Source organism: Mycteria americana, chromosome Z (genome assembly GCF_035582795.1).
Source record: "Mycteria americana isolate JAX WOST 10 ecotype Jacksonville Zoo and Gardens chromosome Z, USCA_MyAme_1.0, whole genome shotgun sequence".
NCBI lineage: Eukaryota > Metazoa > Chordata > Aves > Ciconiiformes > Ciconiidae > Mycteria > Mycteria americana.
In genome coordinates this window covers 42,757,657-42,784,672 of record NC_134396.1, presented here as the reverse complement: position 1 = coordinate 42,784,672, position 27,016 = coordinate 42,757,657, and the positions used below count along the sequence as shown (strand labels likewise).

Here is a 27,016-nt window from a genome sequence, read left to right as displayed (position 1 = left end):
ATCTTCATTCAAAGCAAGTTCATTTTGATAAAACTTCACTGAGAAGTAAGTAGTACAGTACACCACTAGAAAGCCAGGTGAATATTTAGGTATTTCATTGCATATGTATATAAACAAACAAGAAGATGCTGCTATTTGGGAAAACTAATGTCAAGCTTCTAAAATGACATTCCCACAGGTATTTAAAAGCTGATGGATTCACTGTGTGTGTGTTTGTTGACTCTTGAGGATATTATTAGATATTGTGGCTTTGGTTTTGCCTGTGGCACAAGTACTAGAGCTTCTACCCATGAATCCTACTGCTAAAAAATACCAGTGCCATAACTCCTGAAGATTCATCTTCTCCCAGTAAGGGAACTACTATGAGTTGCATGCGGAGGTTTTCTGAAAATACCACGTGCACCCTGATTTGTTGTCATAGTCGAAGGTGAATCACAATGTGCACTACCAAACTGCTGCTTGCGAGCATGTGTGACAATGTGTTTAGAGCTATTCTTCAGACCAGTAGATGTTTTAACTCGCTGGACCAAAGAAAGTGTTAGACTTACTAAGTGATTGGTTTTGTATGGTGAGTGTGACTGAGGATCCTGTATCTGGCAGTGGCTACTACCTGTTCAGAGGTAATATTTCAGTTTATTTTTTGCTCTTGTACTTTTCTGTAATGGAGTTTGGTATGTGCATATCATTCTGATTTAGAAGATTATACAGAGTGTACATAGGAGTACAGAAGGCTTGTATGTAATGTATCTTAACGCAACATGTATGCTTCCATATAAATGCAAATGTGTGCAGATGCCTGCATACGTAGGATATAACAAACCTCTTTATATTAGACAGCTAGCTCTAGGAATTCTTACTATAGGATTTGCAAGCATGAAATATAATTTCTTAACAAAAGAATTTCAATATGCAGTGTACTTAAGGACACCCGAAGCTTTTGTTTGTGTTGTAGCAGCGGGGGGCAGGGTGGGGGGACACAACAACAACACAGGGACGGGACAGACATTCATTCGGCTGAGCAGAGGGCTACATGTTGTAATCCTGACACATGTCCTCTAGAACACTACAGTTCTCATCATGCCAGATGACCTTTCAAGTATTTCCTGTGTTCTTGTTGGAAAAGGTTAGCGAGTGAAAGGAAAGAGAGCTCAACATGATGCAGTTCACAATGTATCATTATCAGGACTTTGGAATTTGCTTTTTTTAAGAAGCTATTAGAAATTTCCAGAGTTTGTATTGTGGAGTATCTTTACATCATTTGTTTAATCTGTATCTTTTAACATTACGATTTTGATCACTGGGGAGAATATACTGCATCTGTGTTAGAGCAAAGTCAATTCCAGCCCAATCTACATTCTTCCTCTTCATCACCAGCTGAAGTTAGAGACTTGGAAAATAATCTAGGTGGCAAGAGAATTCTGGATGCCATCTAGTGCAATGCACCTACACAAAGCAGAACCAACTAGACTGGCTTTTGCAGGTACATGTCCAGTTGTGTTCTGGGGATCTCCAAGGATGGACATTCAGATTCATTGGGTTCTTGGTCCAGTGTTTGACCACCTACATAACAAATTTTTTTAAATTATTATTTAATCAGTATTTTCTGTGTTGCAACTTCAGGTTGTGGCTTCTCATACTATCACTGTGCACCTCCAAGTCTGTCTGTCTTCTGTACCTTCCTGTTAAGTAGTGGAAGACCATTAGGACCACAAGCAGATGTCTCTTCTTAAGGGTGAACAAACCCACTCTTTCAGTCTCTCCTTCTATACCATGTGCAGCAGAGTTTTTGTCCCTTACCTGTGTCACAGCTCTAGACCCTCCAAAAGGTGCAGTGATAAACTTCATTTCCAGCTCTGTGGGCTGGTAGTAAGCACGTGTTCCAAGCAACAGCTAACATGTTGAAAGTTACACAGATTGGCAACTATAAGAAAAGAGTATATATTAAATGCTAAGTTCTGTTTTTTTGCTGAGATACCACAAGCCAGGATCACAGACTTGTTCCTTTCATCATGCCCTGCTGTCCTTATCATTGATGAATTACCTGTTACTCTACAATCAGACTGCATCGTCTGTCTAAAGACATTAAAGAAGTATGGTTGCTAGAGTAGAAAACCAATATTAGTATCTTAGATGACTGTGGGTTTTTAAATTATGTTAAAGAGGCATTAATCACCAAAAGTAACGAAAATGAACTTACTGGAGAGAGAAGTTAGTTCATGGTATAATGTGACAGTCAAGTTACAAGTTGTAAATGTCATCTTAAAATTGTGCTAGTGTGTATTTTGAAAAGGACAGTACTTACTAGCTATACCAAGGAATGGATTCTGATTTACCATGTGACTTAAAGTTGGTTTAAGCATCTGGAATGGAACAACTTCCCTTTAATGTGCGAGCTAAACACATTTCTTAAAAGACCTATTGTCTTTCAGAGTCATTTGACCTCATCTGGCAAATTTTCCTGTTTATTTAGAAAACATAGGCTACAATTGCCAGTTTTGTCATGTGATGACTAACACCATCATAATCTAATGGAATATTGGGTAAACAGATCAAAGTGTACACTTCAAAAGATTCAAGAAGGTGCTGAATTTGCTAAAAGCAAAGGAGCTGTTTGAGATTATAATATGCAATCCAGTTTGAGGTATTCATTTACAAAATAGATTCATTTGATGTGAAGTTGTACTTAAAATCAGTCTGGAAGATTTGATAAAGTCAGCTTCTCTGCCATTTTAGATTCTTTTATTTTCCCTTTACTTCCGTCTTTTTCTAAATACGAACGGAACTGCTAGTTCCTTTGCTCGGGAGTTCAGAAAATGACCAGATTTGCTCATTCTTTTTTTGCCACTTGAGTCAGTAAAGGCCAAGTGATTTTGCCTAAAGGCTAAATCCAGTGTACATTTGATAATCAATTTATTAGATGCTAATTATAACAGCTTACATTATTTAAAAACTTACCTCTTTTCAATCCTTTGTCTCAATTTCCTAACTTTCCTTTAGCTAGACAAGTCAGGTAGCATCCTGGATTTTTGGAAAACTTGATGAAAGCTGAGTGTGCTGGAGGCCTGCTACTTACCTCTTGCTTAAGAGCTGGCATGAAAACCTGTGCTGGTTTCTTCCTGCTTCTGTTCTGATGAAGCTGTAGTTTGTAAGATCCGTAAGCAATCAAGACTCTCTAAGCAATCTGCTAGAAACTGCTCAGGTAAGGGACTGAGAAAAATGTGTTAGTAGCTGTAGCAGCTTTGGTGTTTCCCAGTTGATGAAGATCACAGTGCTGGTCAGAACGTCATTATGCTGGGCTTTAATACCACATGTTACTGCTTTAGAATAAATCTGTCACTGAAATATGGTGGTTTGGAGGGAGTGGCTAGCATTTTAATTTATCTTGCTTATTATCTTAGTTGTGCTTCTCTATGTTTCTTCTGTATGGTAGACCTCTTGACATAAGGTATTTGAAACGTAAAGGTCTAGTTCTTCATCCTTGCTTCTTCAGAGAGCATGTCATCTCCTGCAGTTCAATATAGTCAGTGTAACTTTATTGTTCAAAAATTAAATTAAATGTTAAAACTTTAAACATATGCTAGTGCCTGACTAGAATTTTAACATCACTGTGGATGGTGTCTCTTTTATTTCATCAACTTTTTGTATAGTACTTGCAGATTGTATAAATGTTGGAGTTGGCAGTGTAAGCTCATGGGTTTAAAAAGCTGGAAAATGAAGAGTACCCAATATTCCGGGAAATGTTTAGGAGGAGTGCAGCCTTTTCTTCTTCAAAAATATCATACTGGCTATATGATGACCCTATAGATCCAGCCATTGGTTTCACAGTACTAGTTTGCTACATAATGATCCAGTTGCTAGAGATGGGAGCGTATTAGCATTCCAGCTTTACATGTGTACATGCTTTTTGTTGTTTTTAACGTGGCTCTCTAGGTTCCTAATTAGGGAGGAAAGTGTGGAGAAATGCATCTTAAACACATGATGAACAAAAACAAATACAAGGGACACCCTTGCCCCTGCAGCCCCTTTATGTAGAGTTTGATGAAAGACATTCTTTAAGACCTTTTAGGTAATTTTGATGGGTCAATATTGGGAACCCAGACATGTCACTCAGACCACAGCTTGTCTTGAGAGATAGACAGCCATCCTGTGCACATCAGACAGCAGAACAGCATGTATGTGGGAGGACAGAAAGCCACCTCTACAGGGTGATCTGATACTTCCTATTCTGAGAAAGTACCTAGCTCTTCCTGTGTGTTAGCATGTGGAGGATCAGCTGGGTGGCACAGCATAGAGACTCTTTTGCTGTTGATGCTCTTTTCAGAGCAGATATAAAAAGTAGGAGACATCAAAGAAGGAAAATAAAATGGTGTTTTCTCTCTTTCAGTTTCTCCTGTAACCATCCAAATCCCCCACCTTGAAATGGTTAACTGTCTTGTCTTTGATTAAATCCTTTCCTTAGATTTCTATCTTAGTTTTATCTTTGGCCTGCACTGCTTTTGAAGTTTCAGCTTAGTTCTTGAAATCAAAGCTAGCAAACAGCTCTAATTCCACAGAGTTATATGATTGAAAAGTTTAATACATCACTTTGTCCTCAGGGAAAAGTTATGAAACGACTATCTTGATTGGTGGAGAAGATCCCAGAGAGTAAATAAGCAGATTAAAAGAGCTTGCTTTTTGCATTGGGTTAGCCCGAAATTAACACTAGAATGAATGGTAACAGAGGTTTTCCAAAAAAGGGTTGCTGTTTGAGGGTTATTTGTGAAAGAAGGTCAAACACAATAGCTGTGAGCCTCCATATAAATCTGATAGTTCCTATTAAAAAAAAAAAAAAAATTAGCAAATCACATACTTGGCTATCACTGTCTTGATAGTGCATCCATACAGTTTTGGATGTATGAACAGACTAGCTCCTAATCATGAAAACAAATGCATTAGGCAGGTACAGAGGAGAACCAAGAGTATATTGCTTGTTTGCATTTGTCCTATCTACCACAGGAACAGCAGTTGTGGTGGCTCTACTGGGATTTATTTTACTTTAGGAGAGTTTAGGATTTGTATTGTTTTAGTGTGGAAAGATGTATTAACTCTAGATCTCTTAGTGTGGCAAAGGATTAGATGATGTGGTTAAAAGTTGTTATACTTCATTATGTTCAAATTACCCTGCTGTTATTTGAAAGTCAAGCTTGCAAAAAGGTATTGTAGAGAGTGAATTGCTTCTTACTGTATTTGATGCCATTTGAATGGCTGAGATAGCAGTGACTGAGCAGTCTGAAAAACTGACCCTGATGTTGCGGAGACAAGTTTAAAAGCTGTGTAACTTTCTAGCGTTTGTGAATTCACAGTCATCTTTCCTCTTTGAAAAGAGCAAAATTTTTGGAGGTAATGAATGTAAGTGGTCATTCTCTGACCACAGAAACTCATTCTGCAAAGCAACTCTTCATAGCATCCAGATGGATCGTTCACTTCTCTGTTCACCAGGGGGAGTTTCCCAGTAGGAAGTTAGCAAGTACATTTATTAAGTCTTGAACCAGGCTTCAGAGAGGGATTAAATGTTCTTTAGTTATCTTCTTGCCAAGAGAGATAAGCCTGTTTTATGACATATAAGAAAATCATTTAAGAAAAGGGAAAAACTATTTTTTGTCTTAGCTAGGTTACTGAGCCTGCAAGCCAGCAGTAAGCATTGCAGACCCGATGAAGGCAATCCTTGCAGGTGAATGGGGCCCACTGAAGCCTCAGGTGCTGCTGCAATAGCCCAGTCTAATGTGGAATCTTATGAATACCTTGATTTACACAATCTGCACTCCTCTTAAAGAATTAATTTTTTAAAAAAATAGTCTGAAATTAGAGAAGAGACTGATACAAGACTGGAAAATTAATCTTGGGAAGTTGATGCTTTTACTGTGCATCAGATGAGGTGCTAAGCATGGTGTTTTGTTTTGTTTTTTCCCTGATTATGTATCAAGGCTGTTTTGAAGTTAAAATACAAAAGATGTTTCTCACCATTTTATTCAGAAAGGGATACTATAAAGCACAGGGATCATGCCTCAATAAATGTCCCTTCTTAAATTTTCCGCCTGTGAGTCTTTGTGGCAAGCTTACAAATTTTGTATTGAAATAACAGAGAAGCCAAAATAACATGTCATGAAAAATAATAGATAGTCTTGTGGAATAAGGAGAAATGATGACCAATTTGAACCAAAGTTCCTCTTCTACAGATAGTTAGAATGAAAGACAAAAAGAACTGTGTCAAAAAAAGGAAGGTGCATCACTTGCCATTTTATATATGGATCACTTCATATTGATTTGGATCTGGTTGGAAACATGTTGCACAAAATTAGACCGGATAGATCAGATCAGCATGCTGTTTCCTTTCTAATATAGTTTACTGTACCCTACATCTTTTGGAACACAGATAAATATGAAGTGACAGAAAAATGGCTTGAAATGCCATCTATGATATATTAATATGTATTGTTATGTAATACGTAAATATATTATGTGCAATATATTTTTACTGCATATAAAACAGGACAAAAGTTTATATATATATATATATATACATATGGAAGCACAGTAATTAAAAATGACACTTGTAACATTTTGGTAAATGTTACAAAGTTAGCAGTAGGAAAGTGTTATCCATGCCTTGTGGTAGCTTGATGATACTAATAATAAAATGTTCTCCTCAATAGAAAAGCAATTGTATCTGTGTTAGTTTTAGAGAATAATGATCAAAACAAGGATTTACTGCTTGTGACTTAAATACCAAAATTGGTTATTCTTAATGTGAGGTGCAAAGTTCCAGTCTGCCCCTGCCACTAATTTGTTGCTAGTGTAGACGTGCTCTGTTTGTTCCCTGTTAGTAGGCTTGCATTGAGGGCAGCAGGTATTCTGTAGCCTGGTTTCTTACAGTTTGCTTGACTGAGATCCTACGATATAAAAAGCCAGGACAACATACAGCTGGGTAAAGAGCATTGCTGTGTGGGGAAAAAGAGTTGGCAGTTTTTCTTGTGTGTAAAGTAGAGGTGAATTAAATGGTAGGTGGTAGGAGAAAATTGCCATATGAGAGAATTTTAATAAAGAAGCATTGTTTTCAGAAACTCTGCATGTTTGCAGTATGGCAATAACTTATCATCCCCTCTGAATTTCTTCAGTTTCCACCATGTATCACTTCATGCTTAGAAAGCACATTCTTCATCTGCACCTGCAATACCACTTCCACTGAAGGGCTGACTGGGGCTGAGATGGAGCCTTACGCAGGTCAAATCTATGCAGGCTTTTGTGTTGCAGGGTCCTTTGAAGTTCTATGTGTCACTTACATTTCACTCAGACTTGGACTTGGGATATGTATCTAGCAGCTATCTCAAAATCTGGTGTAGATTTAGCAGAACATGTTTTTCTGCCAGCTAAACAGAAGAGGTTTCTTTGCTTTTGGTCCCCACCATATGTAGGTTGGTACTTGACTTTGGGGTACCTTTGTATGATATTCTGTTTGACTTCACTTGCAACTTCTACTTTTAGCAGCTTCCAGAAAAATAATGATCAGCCTGCTAGGATCCAAGTGACATCACTGAAATAGTTTCTGATATATTTGAGACCTTGATGTTACTCTGCATGTCTTGTCTTTTTCTTTTTTTGAGATGGCCTGTCATGAAGGGCAGAGAGGGATGCATAACCCTCCAAAGAAGAGAAATTTCCAAAACCTTTCTTTTTTTATATGTATATATACAGACAGAGAACTTGTCTAATTCAGAACTGTTGCCATGAATATGAAGTGGCTTGAGCTAGAGAAGTGCAGCTTGGCCTCTGGACAAAAATTAGAGATAGTCAAAAAAGATCACTTCTTCCCTGCAAGCCAAAAATACAGGGGAATAAAAAGGGACTTTTACATGCCTCTGAACCCATCAGTGGCAATTATTTGTTTAAAGAAACAAATTACAGTTTTGAATTTCTTGCAATAAGTAGTTTTTTGAACTATGAAAACGGTGTTTCAATAAAATGCTTGTGGCTTTGCTGAAGGGCAGGTGGAATACATGGTATAATTAGTTTAATTTTTTTTAAACAGAAGTTTAAAACTGTTTATCAAAAGTTTCAAGAAACTTGCAGGTTTAAAATAATTTCTTTGTGATGCAACTGTTGGTGGCTTTCTGAATTCTGATCTTGTACTTCGAAAGACATGCTACCCTGTGTGGGTGCAAAGCATCACTCGCAGATTAAGAATAGAAGAGACATCAATTCTTTACTTCATTACTATGGTAACTGTGATCCAGTTTCGTTGCATCTAGTATATGTTCAAAGCAAAGCTTCTGAGATGGGTGCTCAGACTGCTTCCATTCCTCTCAAGCATTTAACACACAAACCTGCATCTCTTCTACTTCTGTTTAAAGATTATTCTTTTCATGGTGTAAAAATTACCTGGTGTGTACTTCGCAATCCAAATTCTGCAGTACAAACTAAGTAAAGCCATTAAATGATGACATTTCATGTTCCATTTCCAGGATCCCTTTACAGTTGTTTTCCTCTCATCTCACCTCTGTTCTGCTCCTTGCCACCCCTTTGCCTGTTAGTAAAGGGGAAGTGCCTTGGGACAAGGCAAGGGGGAAAAAAAAAGTCAAGTACTACAATTCAGATTTTAAACTTCTTTTGTCCATTGATACCAAATGTTTCAGTAACTTTACCCAAACTAACAAGAAAGATAACAGACAAGTTAGCTAATCATAATGTGAGCTTTCTTCTACTTCCCCCCTGCTAAGAAAACATCCACAAGAAACACAGATACAGGACATAGGGTCTCACTGCAGTTAGGCTGCCAGAGTTGGGACATACATGTGTTCTGTCAGAAAGATCTTTAAAACAAACCTTTAGATGATACAAATATTCAGGTGTGTGTATGTTGAAGTCCTTTGCATTAGCATCATAAACATGTGGTTGCTTTATAGATCACCTTTATAGTCAGATCCCATTACTACAATGGTTAGTGGTGTGTGTATATATATTCTAAGGCTAATTATTTATGCTATGTTATCAAGTGGAGTTTGGGGCATGGGTGAAGGCTAGCAGGAATTCATTTTCACTGGGCTCTGTCAGCTCAGGCACATGACTTGCACTAGGAACAAGCATGGAAATGCACAAGTGATACACAGAGGGAAATGAGCATAATGGTACAATTCATTTATTCTTAAGTAAGAAATGAATGTGCTGCTTCTCAGCTGCTTTCAAATTAAATATACTAAATTTTCCGAAGAATCAATCTGTTAATTCTTATTGTTTATAGAACAATGATATTGCATGTATTCTTACAGATACAGGGCCTCAGAAAATACAACTTCACTATAAAATCTGGCAAAGCTAATGTTCATGGTGTCCTCTGTAAAAGCTTTGTAACCTTTCCAGGCATGCTCCCCTACTCCTGTCTCCTGTGTTACATTCCTCAAAAAGAGGTGACTGTTTACAATCCTCCCCACATCTGTTCACCCATGCTAATTGGTCATTTTGCTTCTGGCTGAGGCTGTGTCTAAGGAAATGGCACATCCTACTAGGAGCAACTATGTAGTAGAGCAGAACAGATGGTGTTGGGGCACCATGATGTGCATTAGATGTCTTTTGTGGTCTGCTTCAGAGTGGCTCACCTGGTCTGTTGGCTTCAATGTCCATTAGCAATGGGAGTGCATCAGCTAGTCTTCCAGTTCAGCTTCACCCAAGAGAAGTCTAATTTGAACACTTCAAGATTACTCTGAAATTAAAATTGAAGCATGGTAAATGGGGACTGGCAAAGTTGCTTCAGAAGCATACTCGTGATCCAAGCTAAAACACGAATGTAAATGCAAACTGAGTTCTCCTGCAGCAAAAAACCATTTGATTTGCTTTCAGAGTGAACTACTTTGTGGTCTTAATATAGCAGAGCATTTAAATACTGTCCCATTGCTTCAAGGAGATCACATCAGTGGGCACATGCCAGGGTGTAACTGGCTGATGGCCTCTGATAAGAAACTTGCTTAAGATAAGAAACGGGATTTGATTACGATTCACTTTAACTAGTGGTTACTGGTTGACTAGCTGATGATTAGTGGAGAATCATTCACAGTCGTTCACAAGAGCCAGCGCTCTATTTCTGTTACTGGCATGCTGGTGAGCATAGCAACAAGTAAAGGAGGAAAACAAGTTGAGTTGCCCAAAGAAAGAGTTTGGTTGTTTGCAAAACAAATAAACAAAAAATTCCAACAGCTTTGAGGTTGTCTACATTTTCTCTGCATCAAAACCCTGCATTTCAAAACTACTAAAACCAAGAAGTCATGGATGTATTGTTTAGACATATAAATGAATCTGACTCTGGCCGTTATTTTTTTTTAAAAGGGGGAGAGGGGCAACTCCTGCAGACTTGAAACAATGTTAAGTGTTTTAATTGGAGTGGTGTGTTTCATACAGCTCTCTAGAGCTTCTTTCTGTGTCAGAGTCACAGCATGTTACAATACTATATTGTGTAAATACAGCAATGTGCATTTAAAATAATCATTGCACCTGGTGGAGATGCTCCTTGTCCTGAAACATGTCAGATGAGCAGTTCTTATCCAGTGGAAGCATAAACCTGGTGTGGGGTCTCTCCCCCAAGTTAGTCATGTATACTTTACTAGCTGATATCATGCATAACTGAAGAAATCATTTGCTGTATGTATTAGTGAGCTTGACTTCCAGATTGAAATATTAATGCATTGGCAGGACATGGTAATAGATTCTGTTGTGGCTATTTATGGTTCTGTGAACTCTACTAACATTTTCTGTGATTGAGACCTCTAGGTTAATTTCCATAAACATTTTCTCTGTGAAAGCCCTCAAACTACATGAAGATGTTTTTATAGCTATGATTATTTTATTTGACTGATCTTCTCAAATTTGTTGGGAGTAGAGAATTCACTAATAGTTTTGGCATAGATCAGGTCATTTTGTTTTGCTATTTCTATGGGAGTGTCTTACGTGTTTCTCCTCACCCCAGCTATTAATATGATGCTGTAAGGTTCTGAAACCTACTGAAATCTGGTTTTAGTAGTAGGGAAAAGGTACAGGAAAGGATTAAACGTGTTTTGTACTTGCTGGCTAAACCCCGTGATGTATTCTTATAGTTGTGGACTCTGATTCATAAAGATTTAATCTGTAGCTGTGTTTCAATAGCAGCTAGCCCACTCGTGAGGCATGTACCTTCGTGTCTCAAGTCTGGGTAGTCTTACAATCTCATTGCAGATTAGAAATGGACATACCTTTAAAAATGAGACTGAGTGAACTTTAAGATTATGGGAGGCTTTTAATTGAGCTCAGGTAGTTTCTGAGCTATTACACTGTATTTTGTATGACACACCTTAAATTGAGATATTCACACTGTGCTTCATGGCTATTTGGGTTTTGTTGGGGGTTTTTTGTTGTTTGTTTGGTTTTTTCAAATACAGGATACGGGCATACGGTGACTGCACACTGCATGGTTTGCTCTGTGTAAACTCCCTGGCTCTGGCCTAAGAAATGAGGATAGGGTTTTCTTGTTTTATTCCTTTAAATGCAATGCTTAGCTGGAGGCAGGCAACCAAAGCAGCTTTAATTAGAGGAAGTCCTTACTGCCTCAAATTTTTCATTTGCATGTTATTACACTAACAAAAAATGAAGCTGGGACTCTGAGAAGGGGGAGGCAGAGGTTAAGCAATTCTTGCCTTCTGTTTTACGGCACAGGAATCGGAGTCCCTAATCTGGCATCCTGCCTCACTATCACACTGCACCCCTTCAGCTCACATTCTACAACCACGCAGACTGGAAGTTATCTGAGTATACGGGGTTCAGTAAAGATATGTCTGTGACTAACCCTGATCAAACTCAAGGCATTGTTCTGAACATCACCGTGAAGTATATTACAAATAGTGACATAAATTCCCATGGCATGCAAATGGGAAATCCTGTAGTCAGTGGTTTCATAGACTATACTAATGCTCTTTGATCCTTAATTCTTGTTTTATGAATGACTAAACCTCAAATTTGATCTGTCACATCATGATTTAAATACAAATATAGGCAGAAGTTACTGTTTGAAATGTTGCAAATATTGCTTAATAAACTGTGGAACGTAGTAAGGTAATTTACAAATGTTTTGTTGGCCTAAATGTTAGGAGTGGTATCAGTGCTGGTCGAATGATCTGCTATAGATCCTCCAAGTAAAAACAAAGGACGGTATTACCAATGTCTTGGTTAACCTGGGAATTTGGACTGTGCTTTTTGACTCTATGAAAATACCTTGCAGTGTATGAAATATCCTATGGACAGTTACTTTTACATTTATGACACATTGGTTTTGCCTTCTCAATGACTCTCAGTTAGATGGTTTCTTTACCTTCCTTTCAGAAAAGACGACGGCGGATTGACCGAAGCATGATTGGGGAGCCGACAAACTTTGTTCACACAGCTCATGTAGGATCAGGAGACCTATTCAGTGGAATGAATTCGGTAAGCATGAGCGGCTGAAGAATATTTAATCTTAGACAGAATACAGGAACACTGTATATGTATATTGTGGCTGAAGGAATGAGTCTTTCAACTATAACAAAGAATCTCTATAAAACTGAAGAACAACCTGCTAGTGTCTTAATTCAACTCCTAAACACTTGCATTCAAGATTATGGAATATAATTTTTAAAATTCCTGTATTTACTGACAATACATAGTAGATGCTGTATAAATTGTACAGGCTATGTGTAGAATACTTTAAAAAAATTGTTCTGATGGCATGTATGAACTAAAACAGAGGTATATTTGAAAATATACTGGAGTATTTTAGACAAAACTTTAAAAAGTGTCTTATAGTTGACTAGGTTTCTTACCTTAAATGCTTTAAGCTATTTGAAATATAGTTCATGTAAAACTCTAACTTATCTTGGTTTATGGTGCACACAAATATTATTGGGTGTCCTTGTTGAGGTTTTTCTATACGCTGTAGCCCTATTTGCAGTGTGAATTATTTCCAGAGCAAGCAACGATGTCACAGGCAAGGTTTTGTGGCTTCCTGTAGATGACAGAAGCAATAAACATTTTTATCTCTCTGAAAGTGAAAAACAGAGCCTAAGACAGATACTGAAAATCAGCTTATGAGGATAGATTTCTTTTGTACAGCTTTGTATTTATGTGAAATGTTGATCTGTTTTTAAGGTCAATAATATGCAATCTAGAAAAGGGTTGTATGTAGAAAATGATGAAAAATACTTCTTGACCTTAATAATCCTCTTTAAGGGCAAAAAATGTTTTGAGATGAAAATGATGAAAAATACTTCTTGACAAAGGAGAAGAAAGAGTTCTGTCAGAGGTATCAATAGAGAGCAGAGCTGTAAAGGAAAGAGACAAAGAGACAGTTTTAATCTAGGCAAGTGAGGTCATTTGTAGTTTCAACTAGTTTACAGCTTATTGAGATCAGACAAAAACTTTTGTAATTCCATACGTATTGGGGAAGAGCAAAGCTAGAAAATCTGACATGACAAACAGTATACTACATCTTCCCAGAAACAACATAATGGATTGGAACTGATTTGTACTAAAACATCTATAAGCAAGTTAAATGGACAAACACAGCTTCAACTTGATAAAATTCAGTTAAAGCTAATTACTTATTTAATGCAATATATCACGTCAATATTTAAAGCCATTATAAATTGAAATAATAAAGTGATAATAAAGTGAGCAATTTTCTTTATTTTTTTAAAGCATGGCTTTTTGCTTTTTAAATTGTTGTCCCTCCTGTGAGAGCGATTTTTTTTTTTTTTTTTTTTTTTTTTTTTTGTGTTTCACAGTCATCCCTCCTGTGAGAACCTTCCTCATTCTCACAGCTGAGCTGCCTCATGTGAGGTTTGTGGTGATTGCCTGAAGCTTTGCTCTTTCACCTCAGACTTTCCTCTCGCTTGCCCTCACCTTTGCCTTGCGTAATATCCAATTCATCTCCAGATAGTAGGTAATCATTATTGTCTCTCTACATAGACTTTTTCATTTTGAATGCTCATAACTGGCTATCTCTTTCTCTCACTTTTTTTTTCATTTGGATAATGTGCTGCATCAGTGGCCAGAGTGATTTTTCTGATCCCAGATAGAAAGGATCTGTATGCAAAAAATAACCCTTTTTTTCCTCTCTCTCTTCAGAAGCACAAATTTCTACTTTTCCACACTACTTATTTTCCTGCCTTTTCTGTGGTGACTTACTGTGGTAATATTGCATCCACTCGTTCATTCTTTGCAGTGTAAATTCCAAGATTATGGTGTTAACCTCCACATGTTTTGCTGCTGCTTAATTTCCTTTAATTGTATGGACATTATACTCCTTCGTGAACGTCCTTGTGCCCTCTCTTCTGAACACGTTAGGAGGACCTCCTGGAATTTCATTAGCTTTTCCTACATAAATTTGGTTCTTCATCCCCTGTCTGCTCTGTGCCTTTTTTCATCAGCATTGTTCTTCATTACATATCCTTATGATTCTGAGCACAGTAGTTTTCTGGCTACTGAAATACTTTGCTTTTTTGTTTGCCTTCTCTGTAGAGCGCCTTGCTCCTTTGTCAAAAAGGTACGCTTAAACAGTAGGAGCCCTCTGTGCATTGTTTCTTTCTCATTCCCATCACTTTTTTTCTTATTTTACCTTCATATTCCATGTGAAATCTCTCGCTTTCTTGTTCTGCTTCATATTCCTCATTTTAGTCTTTGATTTCATGCATTCTGTCCTTTTCTTAGTTTTCCCTTGTTTTCTTTCTCCAGGACCATCTGTGCTATTTCCTACTTCTAAAAGGGAGGGAAAGAAAAGGAAAGAAGGAAATTAATGAGATAGATACGCAGCACAACAGATTGTATGATCTTTAATTGGTGCAATCCTCTTCCCCTTCCAAAATCTTTAAATCCTTATCCTATCTAGATTAGACATAAGAGAGAAGAACCTTGCTGTTATATTTCATCCAAGGAAGGCAATGGCATCTTTGGGGAAGAAAAAAAAATAATTGCATTTCCTGGTGCTTGTTCTTGTAGCTCAAACTGCCTCAAAAGGAGGATGCTTCAGAAAGAATACTACCTTATAAGCCTACAATGGTTAGACCTGCTTTTTGCTCAGTGTTTTTAACATTGTATGTCTCTAATATCAGTTTTCATATACAAAATAGCCACTGAACTGTTAATGCAGTCGTTTAATTTGCTGCATTCTCTTTGCTTTAGGTGGAACATCCTCTGCATTTTAGACTGATACTTCCTTACCCACTACCACAAACATCTATATGTGTGACTGAAGTACCAGAGAAATTATTCTAACCTTTAGAAGAAGTACTCATAAAAATTTACACTTTAGCCTTGCAATTTGTGTTGATTTGATGTTCTCCAAAATTTTAAAGTCAGGTAGGCAGGTTGTCAGGCTGGAAGGTGACGTGGTCTGGAGATGTTTTTATAGCTCTTTTTCACTAGAGGCAGGGTTCATTCAGATGAAATTAATGCCATCCTCAAGTCATTCTTGTGAATACATTTACATGTAGATTAATTATTTTCCAAGGAAAAAAAGATTAAATTCAAACTCCTTTTGTTCCAATGAGCAACAGAAGATGCCTGGTGAAGAAGATGACCAGCTTGGTGAAATGTGGAAGTTCTTAAACGCCACCCCATGAATGTGGTTGCACTTCACACTTCCTTACTGAGTTTGTAGTCTCTGATGTCAGACCCACTAGAGTATTGGCTCTGAACACTTTTCTCTGAAGAAAAATGTGACTATAACACTGTTTTGCTGCAGCTGTATCACTTCTTTGAGTGAAGCACCAAGGTAGAACATGGTTTTACTTTGCGCTGCTTAAATACATAAAAATCAGACCTTTTGCACAGCACTGCAATACGCCATACTGTTGAAGACAAAGATCCTAAAACAGGCCCTTTTTTCACATTGGTTTGAGAAACAGTGTATAAGAAAGGGTTGTGCTGATTCATTTTGTGTGTGTGCATGTGTTTTGCTTTGCTGTGGAAAAGAATATATTTCTTTTTGTGTGTTTGCCTGTCTGTGTTTGTAGACAGGCAAAATATTGTGCAAGCTACTTGGAAATATTTCTCCAGTGCTGTTTTAATACAGCTTTCTAGTGATGTTTGGAGGTCTCTATGAAGGAGCATACATGTAATAATTGCAAGTGGTGCCCTGCAGGCATAGGCTTTGCTGCAAGTTCAATTTCAGAAGCTGTAGCCTTGAACGAATATGTTACTTCGTGCTCATTGTGTACTTGTTCTGTATGCTCTGGGGTGCAGAGGGAAAAAGGCCAAACCTTTAAGGTTGGAGTTGTCTTCCTGCAGGCACTTGGAGATTATTATTTTGACTCATGCAACACAAGCAGGAAAGAACTATGGATTCCCTTCCTTTTTGTTGATAAAGACAAAGAAAGCCATAGAGGGATGTGCATGTCTTTGTGGGGGGGTGTGTGGGGAGTTCTTTATGTATTTATTTGCATCAGGCTAAAAATACCGTCAAATAAGCTGTTTCCAGGGAAGCTGATAGATTGAGTATGATTTTAAACAATAAATGCCCTGCCATTTAAAGGAATAGTAGCAATTAAGGAAAGCAGTGTATGCCGTTACACAAATAGATAAATAAAAAACCTTCCACAAACCAAAAGCTCCTTTTTAGTTTAGAAAGTCCTTTTTTAATGATCTGAAGTTAGCCATACAGTGCCGATACTATCCAGATACTTTGTAAGTTGTCTGTTATCTTTTTAACATAATGGTGTCAGCTTCTCTGGTTTATCATACTTGGCAAAGAACATTTTCCATATAGCAAGATAAATTGTAGCTTGTCAGATGGAGTGGAGTTGGATACCAGTAAGAGATTTGATTAATTTTTTTTGAGTAATCAAGCGGATCAGTGAAAGCCTGAATCAGCCAGTTTTCTTTGGGAGAGAGGAAAAACTTCTGCCTCAGCACCAGTTCTTCCATCTCTCCTGCTGAGCTGCCTGCAGAAGTGGAAAATCCACCAAGCCTACACTGCGCATGTCCTCATGCAAAATGGTAAATGGTAATTTACCATTTTAAGTGCTTTTTAATGGTAAAGAAGCACTTGAAAACCAAACCTAAACAGGAAATAAAATTGGAAGCAAAAAGATGCCATAGCTCACTAACTGCCTGTCTTGTTTTCTCTGTCCCCCTTTCACTTCTGTCTCCAGGTCAGCTCAATTCAGAACCAAATGCAGTCCAAGGGAGGCTATGGAGGTGGCATGTCTGCAAATGTTCAGATGCAGCTTGTAGATACAAAGGCAGGATAACCTTGGGGAAACCTTTCCAGTAAGTATTGCACTCTGCTTTTTAGGCACTGTTTTAGTAGTAAGAAGAACAATCATACTACTTCATAATTAGCTCCCTATAAATAGCTGTGTCTTTATGATGCCCAATTTTAAAATGCATTTCTGAGTAAAAAAATTCAGTATCATGTAAGAATGTTAATTTTTTTACACAATGAACAAGAGATTGTCCTGACTGCATCAGTCTGTCCATAGGCCTGTTTTATACCTAAGATGATATTGTAGGCAAATCTTTGCAAGTGAAGTTAGTTGTGTAACAAATTTCAGAAGAATTTTGTGATATGATAGGGTACCATTTTTGCAATAGTTCCATACATTTAAGCATAATATGTATGGCGTTAAATCAATGAATAGCAACGTTACAGTAGGAAAATGGTTACTCAGAATGTTCAAAACTCAGTTTAATGTGTGTTTTCTGTCTTCCAGGTTTATGTGAGTTCCTGTACCTTCTTTCCTGTGTCCCCTCTTTTGCCTTGGTGACTGCTTTCTGTGCTCATGATGAGAGAAGTGATGGCTCATTGTTCACTCTTTGTGATTACTCCAGTGAAAAGTTGCTGTTCTGCTCTGATGATGCCATTTATCAGATTGGTCCGACCGTGCCTTTCAGTGGCATGCACCCATTGGCCTCTGCCAGTATCATGGACATAGAGCTGTTTAGGATTGTTTTTAGCTTTTTGTTTGTTTTAAGGCAAATTAAAGCACCAACCTTAGCTTCCCTCATCCCTCACAAATACTAATGCGCAACATTCTGTTGCTTTTTAGTCTTTAAATCTTTTCTCCACTCAAGTAATTTAGAAATGAATGAATTTCCATTAATGTCTTCAATCATCTATTGTTCATACCCATTTTTTGAAAGGTCTGGGACCTGCAAGCACAAATGATTATTTCATACAAAATCACCAGAGTAGATGACCGCATGCTTTGTGAGGTTGCTTTGTATGGTGGCCCGCTTGGTGCTAGAAGAAAAAAAAAAATTGCTTACTGCAGACTGGTGAAAAATTTTGCTGTGGCACCAAGTCATGCCTGTTTCTGAAAAAGGACTTGTAACTTAGCTGCTTTGGAGTTATGTTTTTATTTTAGTTTTTATCCAACTGGTCTTGAAATAATAAAAGAGAGAGCTTGCATTCATGAGGCATTTGTTGTAAATGTTCAGTATATTTATTTTGAAAGAGCTGACCTTGAGACTGTAAACCAGTGTAGTACCGTATCTAAGTGTTGTGGAAGCGCTTTAGTCTATTTAAAAAAGAAAAGCATCATGTTTGGCTGCTTCTTTACAATTTTTCTTAATTTTAGGCTGTATGGTCATTTCCAGTAGCAGCATGTCAGACTGCCTGCAATATTAGCTGAAAATTTTAGTAGACCTCTCTCAAGTAGTTGGCAGTTTCTGTGTACTAAATATTTAGGGGCCATGGAAGTTGCAAAGAGCAACGTACTAGTCTGGCAGAACAGATGCCAATGAAAACAACATACAGGGTGACTTTTTACGAAGTCAGTAAAACGCCTTTTGCTCAGGTTCCAAAGCATGTTTCTTTCACACGTTGTGAAATTGTATTTTAATATTGCACTGTTTTCAGATTATCTCTGTAAAATGTCCCTTTTTTCCCTCCTTGTTGGTGGTTTGAGAGAAGTCAATTATTTGAGTCCTGGTTGAGTTAAATTTTTATGTGAAAAAACCCCATGCAAACAAATAAGGCATAACTGAGCCTAGTCAGATCCGTTTTTATACATAAACACGCATGTGTTCATAAATATAGATTGCTGTCATAAATTATTCTTCATTCTTTTTCTATCCTTTCCCTGATTTCACATTGCAACAGCTGTCAGGTTGATTTAAACATGTATGAACCTACCTACTCTTCTCTCACAGTTCGCAAACAACACACAAAATACAGGGCCATGGAGGTAGTTTGCCTTTCCTAAGTTGTATTCCAGTGGTAGGTGTCAATTATCTGGTTGAATAGTTCAAATTAGGTTGGATAGTCTTCACTGATAAAGTTACTGATTTGTGATGACAGGAGATCAAGATGTTCAATTGTCTGGGTGCATAAACACATGGCAGTGCAGTGATATATTTTTTTTAGGGGTCAACATTTCCAATGCCACTTTATCAATGAGTCTTAAATATACTATGATTACAAAATTATTTGAATTTTGTCATTGGTAATAGCGGCTTAAATTTGCTTGCCAAACCTATCTTGCACTTGTCAAAATGTTTTCAGCTCAATAGCCAGGAAAAAAAATTGACATATTTTTATAACAGACATACTTTTTTTGTACATTGTGTTCATTCTTGAATAAAGTCAGTTCAGTGTTGGCTTGTAGATATTATAAGGAAAGTATTGACTTTGATTCAATAAATGTTTTCTTTCAGTTGGTGGCCTACCCTTTTTCTTTTTCATAAGTTACATTTGCATTAGAAAAACACTTGCAGCCTACAGCCAAATTTGTGGTGAAAATTCTCTGAAGAGTAACCTATTAGTGTCAGTCAGTAACTTGCAGGCTTGAGTTTTTTACATGCCACTTGACCCTTTTGCTGCCAAGTGGATTAAACCATAATTTTATTGGCAGTTTTGTTGCACTGATTTATTGTGTATACCAGGGGCTTCTGCAAGGATCTTCAAGGGAAGGTTTCTTAAAAAATACATTGGAAACCTTCATATACAGGATTTATTTCCTTTTGACTGCAACTGGTATGTGTGTTACTTTCTTGCTTGCGATACAGATTACTGTGGTGATCAGTAGAAGACTTAATTGTACAACTAATCATCGTACTATGCACATCTGCATTAAATATACCTGCAAGGCACAATATTGTCTACTCTGTATTTGGCTCAATTTTTATATTTGACACTCTCAAAGTAAATTCCTTAAGCACTAATTTACTACTTTAAACTTCATGCTAAATTGTTTTAAAGACTGATAATGAATTCTTTAGCTCATGGCAAGTTCTTGAAATTGCTGGTTGAGGAAAAAAGACAGTTGTAAAGGGAAAGAAAGATCAAGATAAAGCCATGAGATATCAATCAACTAGAGGGTTCTTTTCTTTAATTGTTGAGGTTATAGAAGCTTAGTACTGTCTACAAAGGTGTGTCTTGAAGAGGAGATGTTTTAATATAACCATCTATAAAAATAAAGGGGTTTGACATCTTAAAGAAGGAGCCAGCCTGTTTACACCTAGTCTTTAGTCTGTTTAGCTGCCTAAAGCAGTTGTATGAGTCAATTCATCCTTTTTGTGCCTTTTTTAATTTTTAAGTGAGAAGGTGCTGCATTAGCAACCAAGTCTCTGAACATAGTCTTGGTCCCGAGTAGCACTGTACTCTGCCATGATTTGATACACCAAAAAAACCCCCACCCTTCAGATCCAGAAAATTAAGTTGTTAGGAAATCTTGCCCTGTCTACATAATGATGCATTTTTACCAAGTACAATACATGTTTCATCACAACACAATTATTCTGATTTCAGTATTCCTTGTCTTTTTTTTTTTTTTTTTTGGGGGGGGGGGGGCGGAAGAGTGAAATGCAACATTGATTTTCAAAGTCTAATTTTTAAAGCTATTCCTATTTTGTGTGTATGCATGTGAATAGGACCCCTTCCTAGAGAATACAAAGTAATTTTTGAGCTTCCTAAGGATTCTATAGATCTTCAGCACTTTACTGTATTTCCTGATCTCCATCTTCTATGAAGATCTCTATGCATGCTACTCAAAAGATTTCATTAATTGACTGTATTTTCTTTCTTTATATGCCTTAAAAAACCAAAAAAGTACTATGTCCCCTTCTGAAACTAGTAGGAAGCAGTATAGGGTTTACCAAAGGAGGTTTATTAGGTTTTTATATTTATGAAAACAGGTTAATGGAAGAGGCCTGGGTAGTACACATTTCCACAGATCAAAAGCTTTTGGTGAGGATTTCACACTGATTGTGGTCCTGGATTTTGCAGTTTGGGAATATTGCATTTATTTGCATTTCAACAGTAAAATTCCCATTCCTTATTCTATATCCCTTTTTCTGTGATCACAGCTGATCACAGCTAATCACAGAAGACTATGCACGATTATGCCTATTATTATTATTATTATTATGCACTATTTACTCTTTAACATTTTCTTATTCCTTAAAAACAGCTGTTAACGTGATAGAATGATGAAATCTGGACTAAATTGCAGATTTAGTGCTATAATGCAATCCCATGAGCACAAACAGTTACATCAGGACACAGAACACTTTCAGAGTGAAAGATGTTACAGCCTCAGTATTTGGGATGAGAGTTTGAGGCTTCTTTTGTATTAAGCCTATAAAAACATGCTGGTTGCAGCCACAGGCTACAACTTCCCAATAAAAATATTCTACTAATGGTAAGAAGATGTAAAAATGATAATCAGCACAGCACTACCTTATTTCTGAAGAAGTTCACCTGCTTGAGACTGATGGCACATGCAATGTGTGCCACTGGGAAGCTTAGAGATACTGAGTGAGGGAATTGTCAAGCAGTGAGCAAGATTCCCCAGAATGAGATGTAATGAAAATTTAACCATTTCCTGCTGGCAAGAATCTGTGCATAGAAGTAGCAATAGGTAAATTTTAGATGGTTCTTTCAATGTTTGCTGTTAGGTGATTAGGAGCAATCACTGTGCACAGACGCAATAAGCCAGCATAACTGGAAGTTATCGTGAACCTGAGCAAATAACACTAAGTGCAAGCCATATTTCTTGAATCATCACTGTGAATGTATAGCTCTGGCTAGATTCCTTGAAAATCAACAAAACACATGACCAGACAAAACACAGTAAAACATCCTTCTCACTCTTGATAGATGTCCTACCTTTTGCAATATTGGCAGATATTAAACTTTTTAAATTTGCTCACCAAAATACCATTTTATGTAATGGAGAAGAATTGCATGTGCTCTTCAGTATTTCAGAAGATGAAAACATATTTACTTTCACTGTATTCATGGCATGAAGCAAAGTGCTCATACATATGCACCTCATCACTTAAAATTATTAAATTAGCTATAAATTATTTTTAAAAATGCAATAATAAATAAATTGACAAATATTTAATTGTATTTAGCATCCCAAATAATAATGATGTAGATCCATATACAGTGACTGTGACATTAAAGCTTATTGAAAATGATGTCCTGGCTCTGCCAATGATTAGTAGAAATACTTCAAAGGCGTACCAATAAAACTGATTGGGACTGGTCCCATCTACTTACTCCCACAGTTTGTGCTAGCACTGACACTGATTTGGCTGCTCAGCTGACTGTATTGGGTACTGACCTATAGTAAAGGTTATTTTATTGACCAAATTGGTTAGTTTTAACCTGGATCAGCTTCTTAATGCTTATCCAGAGTAAGCATGGGAGTGAGTGGCATGGGATCAGAAATAATCTGTCATGGGGAACATTGATAGCTTAACCTGGCTGTGGAAAAGCATCAAGTGTTCTGAATTTAAAAAAATCAGAACATTCAGCCTAGTGACAAAGCTTAGGTGCAGCTGGGGCTGTGAATACATCTACTGAAAAGCTAATTCCACTTTTGAGGAGCTCTATTTCCATGTATTGGGCTCACCAGCTTTGCCCAGGTTATTCTGTTTTGTATGGGGGTGCAGAGGCTGTTGAACACATTGCCAAATGGTCAACTACATCATCACCAAGAGTCAGCCAGCCTCAGGCAATATGATTCACTTCTGCCATCAGTGCCAATTCCATCTGTCACCACCACACAAGACATGACTTTCTGCCTTCACACAAACTAACAGAAATGAGGAGTTCAGACTTCAAGCAGGTTTCCTATTAAGCCCAGAAAACACAGAGTGCTGGTGGAGTTGGCAATAATTTGCTGAATACCAAGCTTGCTTACTTAAATATGATGCAGAATGGTATAACCACATTTATGAATGATTGAGCTGTCATGCAAAAGGCACATGCATTTGTTATAACATAGCTATGTAAGCATTTGTGGGAGCTTTTCATGGCATGGATTGTCTACAGCCAAATTTATCTCTTTTTTCCAAAATCTTGATGATCTGTTTTTTGACACAAGATAGTAAGGGAGCCTATTAGCAGAAAATAAAAGTAGAATGTTATGTTTGGTTTATCAGTTCTTTCAAGTGAAGTGGATGCTTCACTTTTGGGCTTGGCTTGTAGTAGAAGACACTCCTGGTATGCCATGACACACACACAGAGCAGAGCTGGAGATTTGGTAGATATCCAGAACAGGAATATCCAGATATCGGGTATCTGGTAGATACCCAGTAGGAATTGGCTTACTCTGATTTTCCAAGAGTTCACGAAGGTGTTGGTATATGCAAGGGTCATGATAAGCTTTATCAGTCCAACAGTGACTTTGAGGGTAGAGATGTTTCAGCATGAAACAGTGAGCCATCTGCTATGGATACAGACCATTTTTCCTCAAAATGCTAAGCAGTAAGAAAGCTTCGTATACTGATGTCAGCATTCAGGGAGTGCTCGTCTTCTACCAGTGCTCTGCATGTCAGAGTCATGAGCAATTGTTTCCCAGGAATGTGCTTTGTTTCACCCATGCTGTGCTTTCAGTGCCACAAAGTGGCTGTTGGCTTTTGGTTTCAATCTCTCACCTTACATCAGCCTTTGTAGGTTATCATTGATTTGAAATATCTGCTAGGCAATATAAACATATTTTGCATTTGTGCATTTCCTGGTGGGAAGCTCAGATGAATGACTCCTGCTGATACAGCAATGGTGTGAGGAGCCATCATGCACCACACAGGACCTGGGGTTTATCTTTTCCACCTGCTGTCACTCACCACAATCCCTCACCAAATGTGTGTGGTAGGCTGTCATGCAAGGCCACCTCTTAAAACATCACCTCTAGGAGGAAGATGAGTATTACTTGGAACTGATTTTGAAGTCTTCAGATTTCATGACATGTGGCAATGCTAGGGAAATGGCTATTCTGAAACAGTTTTCCTCAGGAAATCATGTTTACAGTAGCAATAAAACATGCAAAGGATCATAATCCTTGGAGAAGAGTACACTTTCTACGTGGTTAATGCTAACATACATTTTGGCACTCCACAGCTTGTCACAATTTCACCTACCAGAGCAGTAACAATCATCTTATGTTTATGGTGTATGCGTTAAGCAGCAGAGATAATGCATGGATTTGGGGGTGTTGTGCAGCATTTTGATGTTCATAAAAGAGAAAAACATTTCAGAAGGCGGAAATAAGGAATCAACAATCACATTTCAGCGAGCAACACTCTGGCTTTGGAAGGATGGAGGACTGTGGGGAGGGCAAATACTGATGGTGGGTGAGTGAAAAGAAAGGAGGGTAAGTGGGGGAGGAGAGTAAACTTTGATAGGTGTCCAAGCATTGTACCCAGGCCAACTCCGCACGGTGCTCTTTTCAAGCAGGAGCTATTGGCGACAGCCACAAAACCAGAGCCCAGTGCAGCAAGGCTTGTTCATTTTTCACTTTTTAGGTAGTAGGTTCCAAGCCAATTACTCTTTTCTGTAAGTTGCAGCACACATTCAGTTTCCAGCTGGCATAAGCAGGATGTGTCATAACAGGCAGGGTAGGAGCAGCCCAGGGGAACAGGGCTGCATGGTGAACAGAGCTGGGAAATGAGACTCTTTTTGACCATTTTCAAAGTCTGTATTAAATGCAAACTATTTTTCTTAATGTGAACATAAATAGGATGGTGCGATGGATGCCCGTGCAGCTCCACATCTCTTAAAAAAACATTCAGAAGTCTGTTTCCAATCCCATTTGCTGGAGGTGGACAACATCAGGATGACAGTGCTGCTACAGGTCCAAGTCCCGGTATTTCTTTTTGTTGACTAGAGCCACCCACTTCTATCTGTTTACATCTATCCACAATTGCACAGATGCTGTTTTCCTCAGAGACTGGCGAAATGCACCCAGCCCAGTTCCTGGATGGGAATTAAATTGCCATGCCATGCTTTGGTTAAGAGCTTCATCACTCATTCTCTGAATCACAACCAGAGCACTGAAAATACATGACAGAAGGAAACACTGTGGCTAATGCAACAGCTTTGTAAAACCTAGAACTGCAAAGTTACATCAAGATGACTGCTCTCTAAAACAGTTTTAAATAGGATTTTCAGCCTCTTCAAACACACTTGCATACCCAAACACTTAGAGCAAAATTAAACTGTTCTGACCTACATAGATGCAGTGGTCCGTACTGTCCCCAATGTACATGCTATAATGAGACATAATGATTTCTTCTCTAAGAATGAGTGCCTAACGATTTCTGGGGCACGAGGCACTCCTCAGCCGCTGTGCAAGACATCCACCTGCCTCCTGCACCGCAACACTTCAAGTATCCAGCAGCAACGCGGCAATATCCAGCAGCAATATCCAGCAGCAATATCCAGCAGCAACGCGGCAATATCCAGCAGCAATATCCAGCAGCAACGCAGCAATATCCGGCAGCAACGCGGCAATATCCAGCAGCAATATCCAGCAGCAACGCAGCAATATCCGGCAGCAACGCAGAGGCCAGCGCAGCGCTGATAGAACAGACATTTTGTCCCAACCCAACGTGCCAAAGCCATTTCACACAAGGGACTTGAAACTATTTTTGTCAGTGCTCGCAGCCGTTGCAGCCACCGGCAGGTAAAGCCTGCTGCAAGCACAGTGCCCCCAGCTCAGCTTCTGTGCGGGCCAGCGGGGTCTGCCATGGCGAGACTCGCTCAAACACGTGCGACCGCAGCAGCTGCCCTGCTCCAGGGGCAGCTGAGACAGCCCCGGCCTCACCCCAAACTAGACGAGTTGTTTGCATCACATTCCTGGGCAGCACTGCTACCTTCCCAAGCGCAAATTCGCATAGTATTGCACTGAGGGAAGAAGACCCTTTTTGAATCAGATTTTCTAAGTAAGGGCACTTAGCTAACTCTGCGCAAAGAAAAGTCAGGTCCTCCTCCTCCCTGCCCCCATTTAGCAGGGTTATGCCAGCCCAGTCAGCTAATGGAAGGGAGACTGGAGCTGGTTATTATCAATACAATAATCAGTGCTGTCACTGCTTGGAAAACTGATCAAATATGTGCAGCTGCTCATTTGGATAGCTTTCCTCAGCGGGAAAGCTATCCACACCCATGAAGAAAAATCCTCCATGGGACTGACATGCCTTCTAAATTTAAGCTTCTCAGTAAGTAAGAAATTTCCACAGTCCTGTCCAACAAACCATGCCATAGGGCCCACACTCCCCCCCATATTAGCAATCTTGATGTTCACATTACAAGATGCTTAAAAAGTTGCAATAAATATTTGGATAATTGGAAAGTGGGCACTGGCCTCCCTGGATGGGCAATTGCTTTAGGTAGTTCATTCTCCCAAGGTAAAGCCAGTTTCACAGCACACTGAACTATTTCCCAGTTGAGAACCCTACAGTCCAATCCTCTGACCATAAATGAACCTGCAAATGAGAATGGCCTTTTCTAATCAGGCCAAGAGGATCCAGAATCAGAGGGCTGCAAAGAGTTTAAAGGATTTTACAAAACTAAGAATACATTTGCATGGTTCAGGATTTCATTGCCTTGCTTTTTCCTCTGCACAACCTTTTGCCCAAATTTCTGGTACAGAACATCATCTGCATTTTTATTCCTTCACTGTGTACTACTTAAGGTTTTGGGCTTCTGAGAACTATTTCTTAAGACTTTATGTGCTACTGATGTTGTTTGTTTCCCACC

At 38.4% G+C, this 27,016-nt stretch overlaps 1 protein-coding gene and 2 long non-coding RNA genes across 5 annotated transcripts in view; 1 reads left to right on the top strand and 2 right to left on the bottom strand.

The window, feature by feature from the left end:
- CDC42SE2 (CDC42 small effector 2) overlaps window positions 1-20,142 on the top strand; it is an 87,299-nt gene extending 67,157 nt beyond the window's left edge. For all 3 annotated transcript variants that reach the window (XM_075527080.1, XM_075527078.1, XM_075527079.1), the window contains 3 exons: window positions 12,376-12,477; window positions 17,178-17,295; window positions 17,739-20,142. In XM_075527080.1, coding sequence (XP_075383195.1) covers window positions 12,376-12,477; window positions 17,178-17,276 — 201 coding nt within the window. In that variant the 3' untranslated portion in view covers window positions 17,277-17,295; window positions 17,739-20,142. The remainder of the gene's footprint in view (window positions 1-12,375; window positions 12,478-17,177; window positions 17,296-17,738) is intronic.
- LOC142421890 (uncharacterized) lies at window positions 2,266-12,458 on the bottom strand. The gene is made up of 4 exons (XR_012778998.1): window positions 12,365-12,458; window positions 9,630-9,733; window positions 3,074-3,505; window positions 2,266-2,360 (listed from the first exon to the last, which is right to left on the bottom strand). It is a non-coding gene; the product is annotated as an uncharacterized LOC142421890 (long non-coding RNA).
- Window positions 12,856-27,016, bottom strand: part of LOC142421891 (uncharacterized) — a 55,954-nt gene continuing 41,793 nt past the window's right edge. Inside the window, exons 2-3 of the long non-coding RNA XR_012778999.1 lie at window positions 14,645-14,784; window positions 12,856-13,033 (exon numbers count right to left, since the gene is read on the bottom strand). This is a non-coding gene — a long non-coding RNA (uncharacterized LOC142421891). The remainder of the gene's footprint in view (window positions 13,034-14,644; window positions 14,785-27,016) is intronic.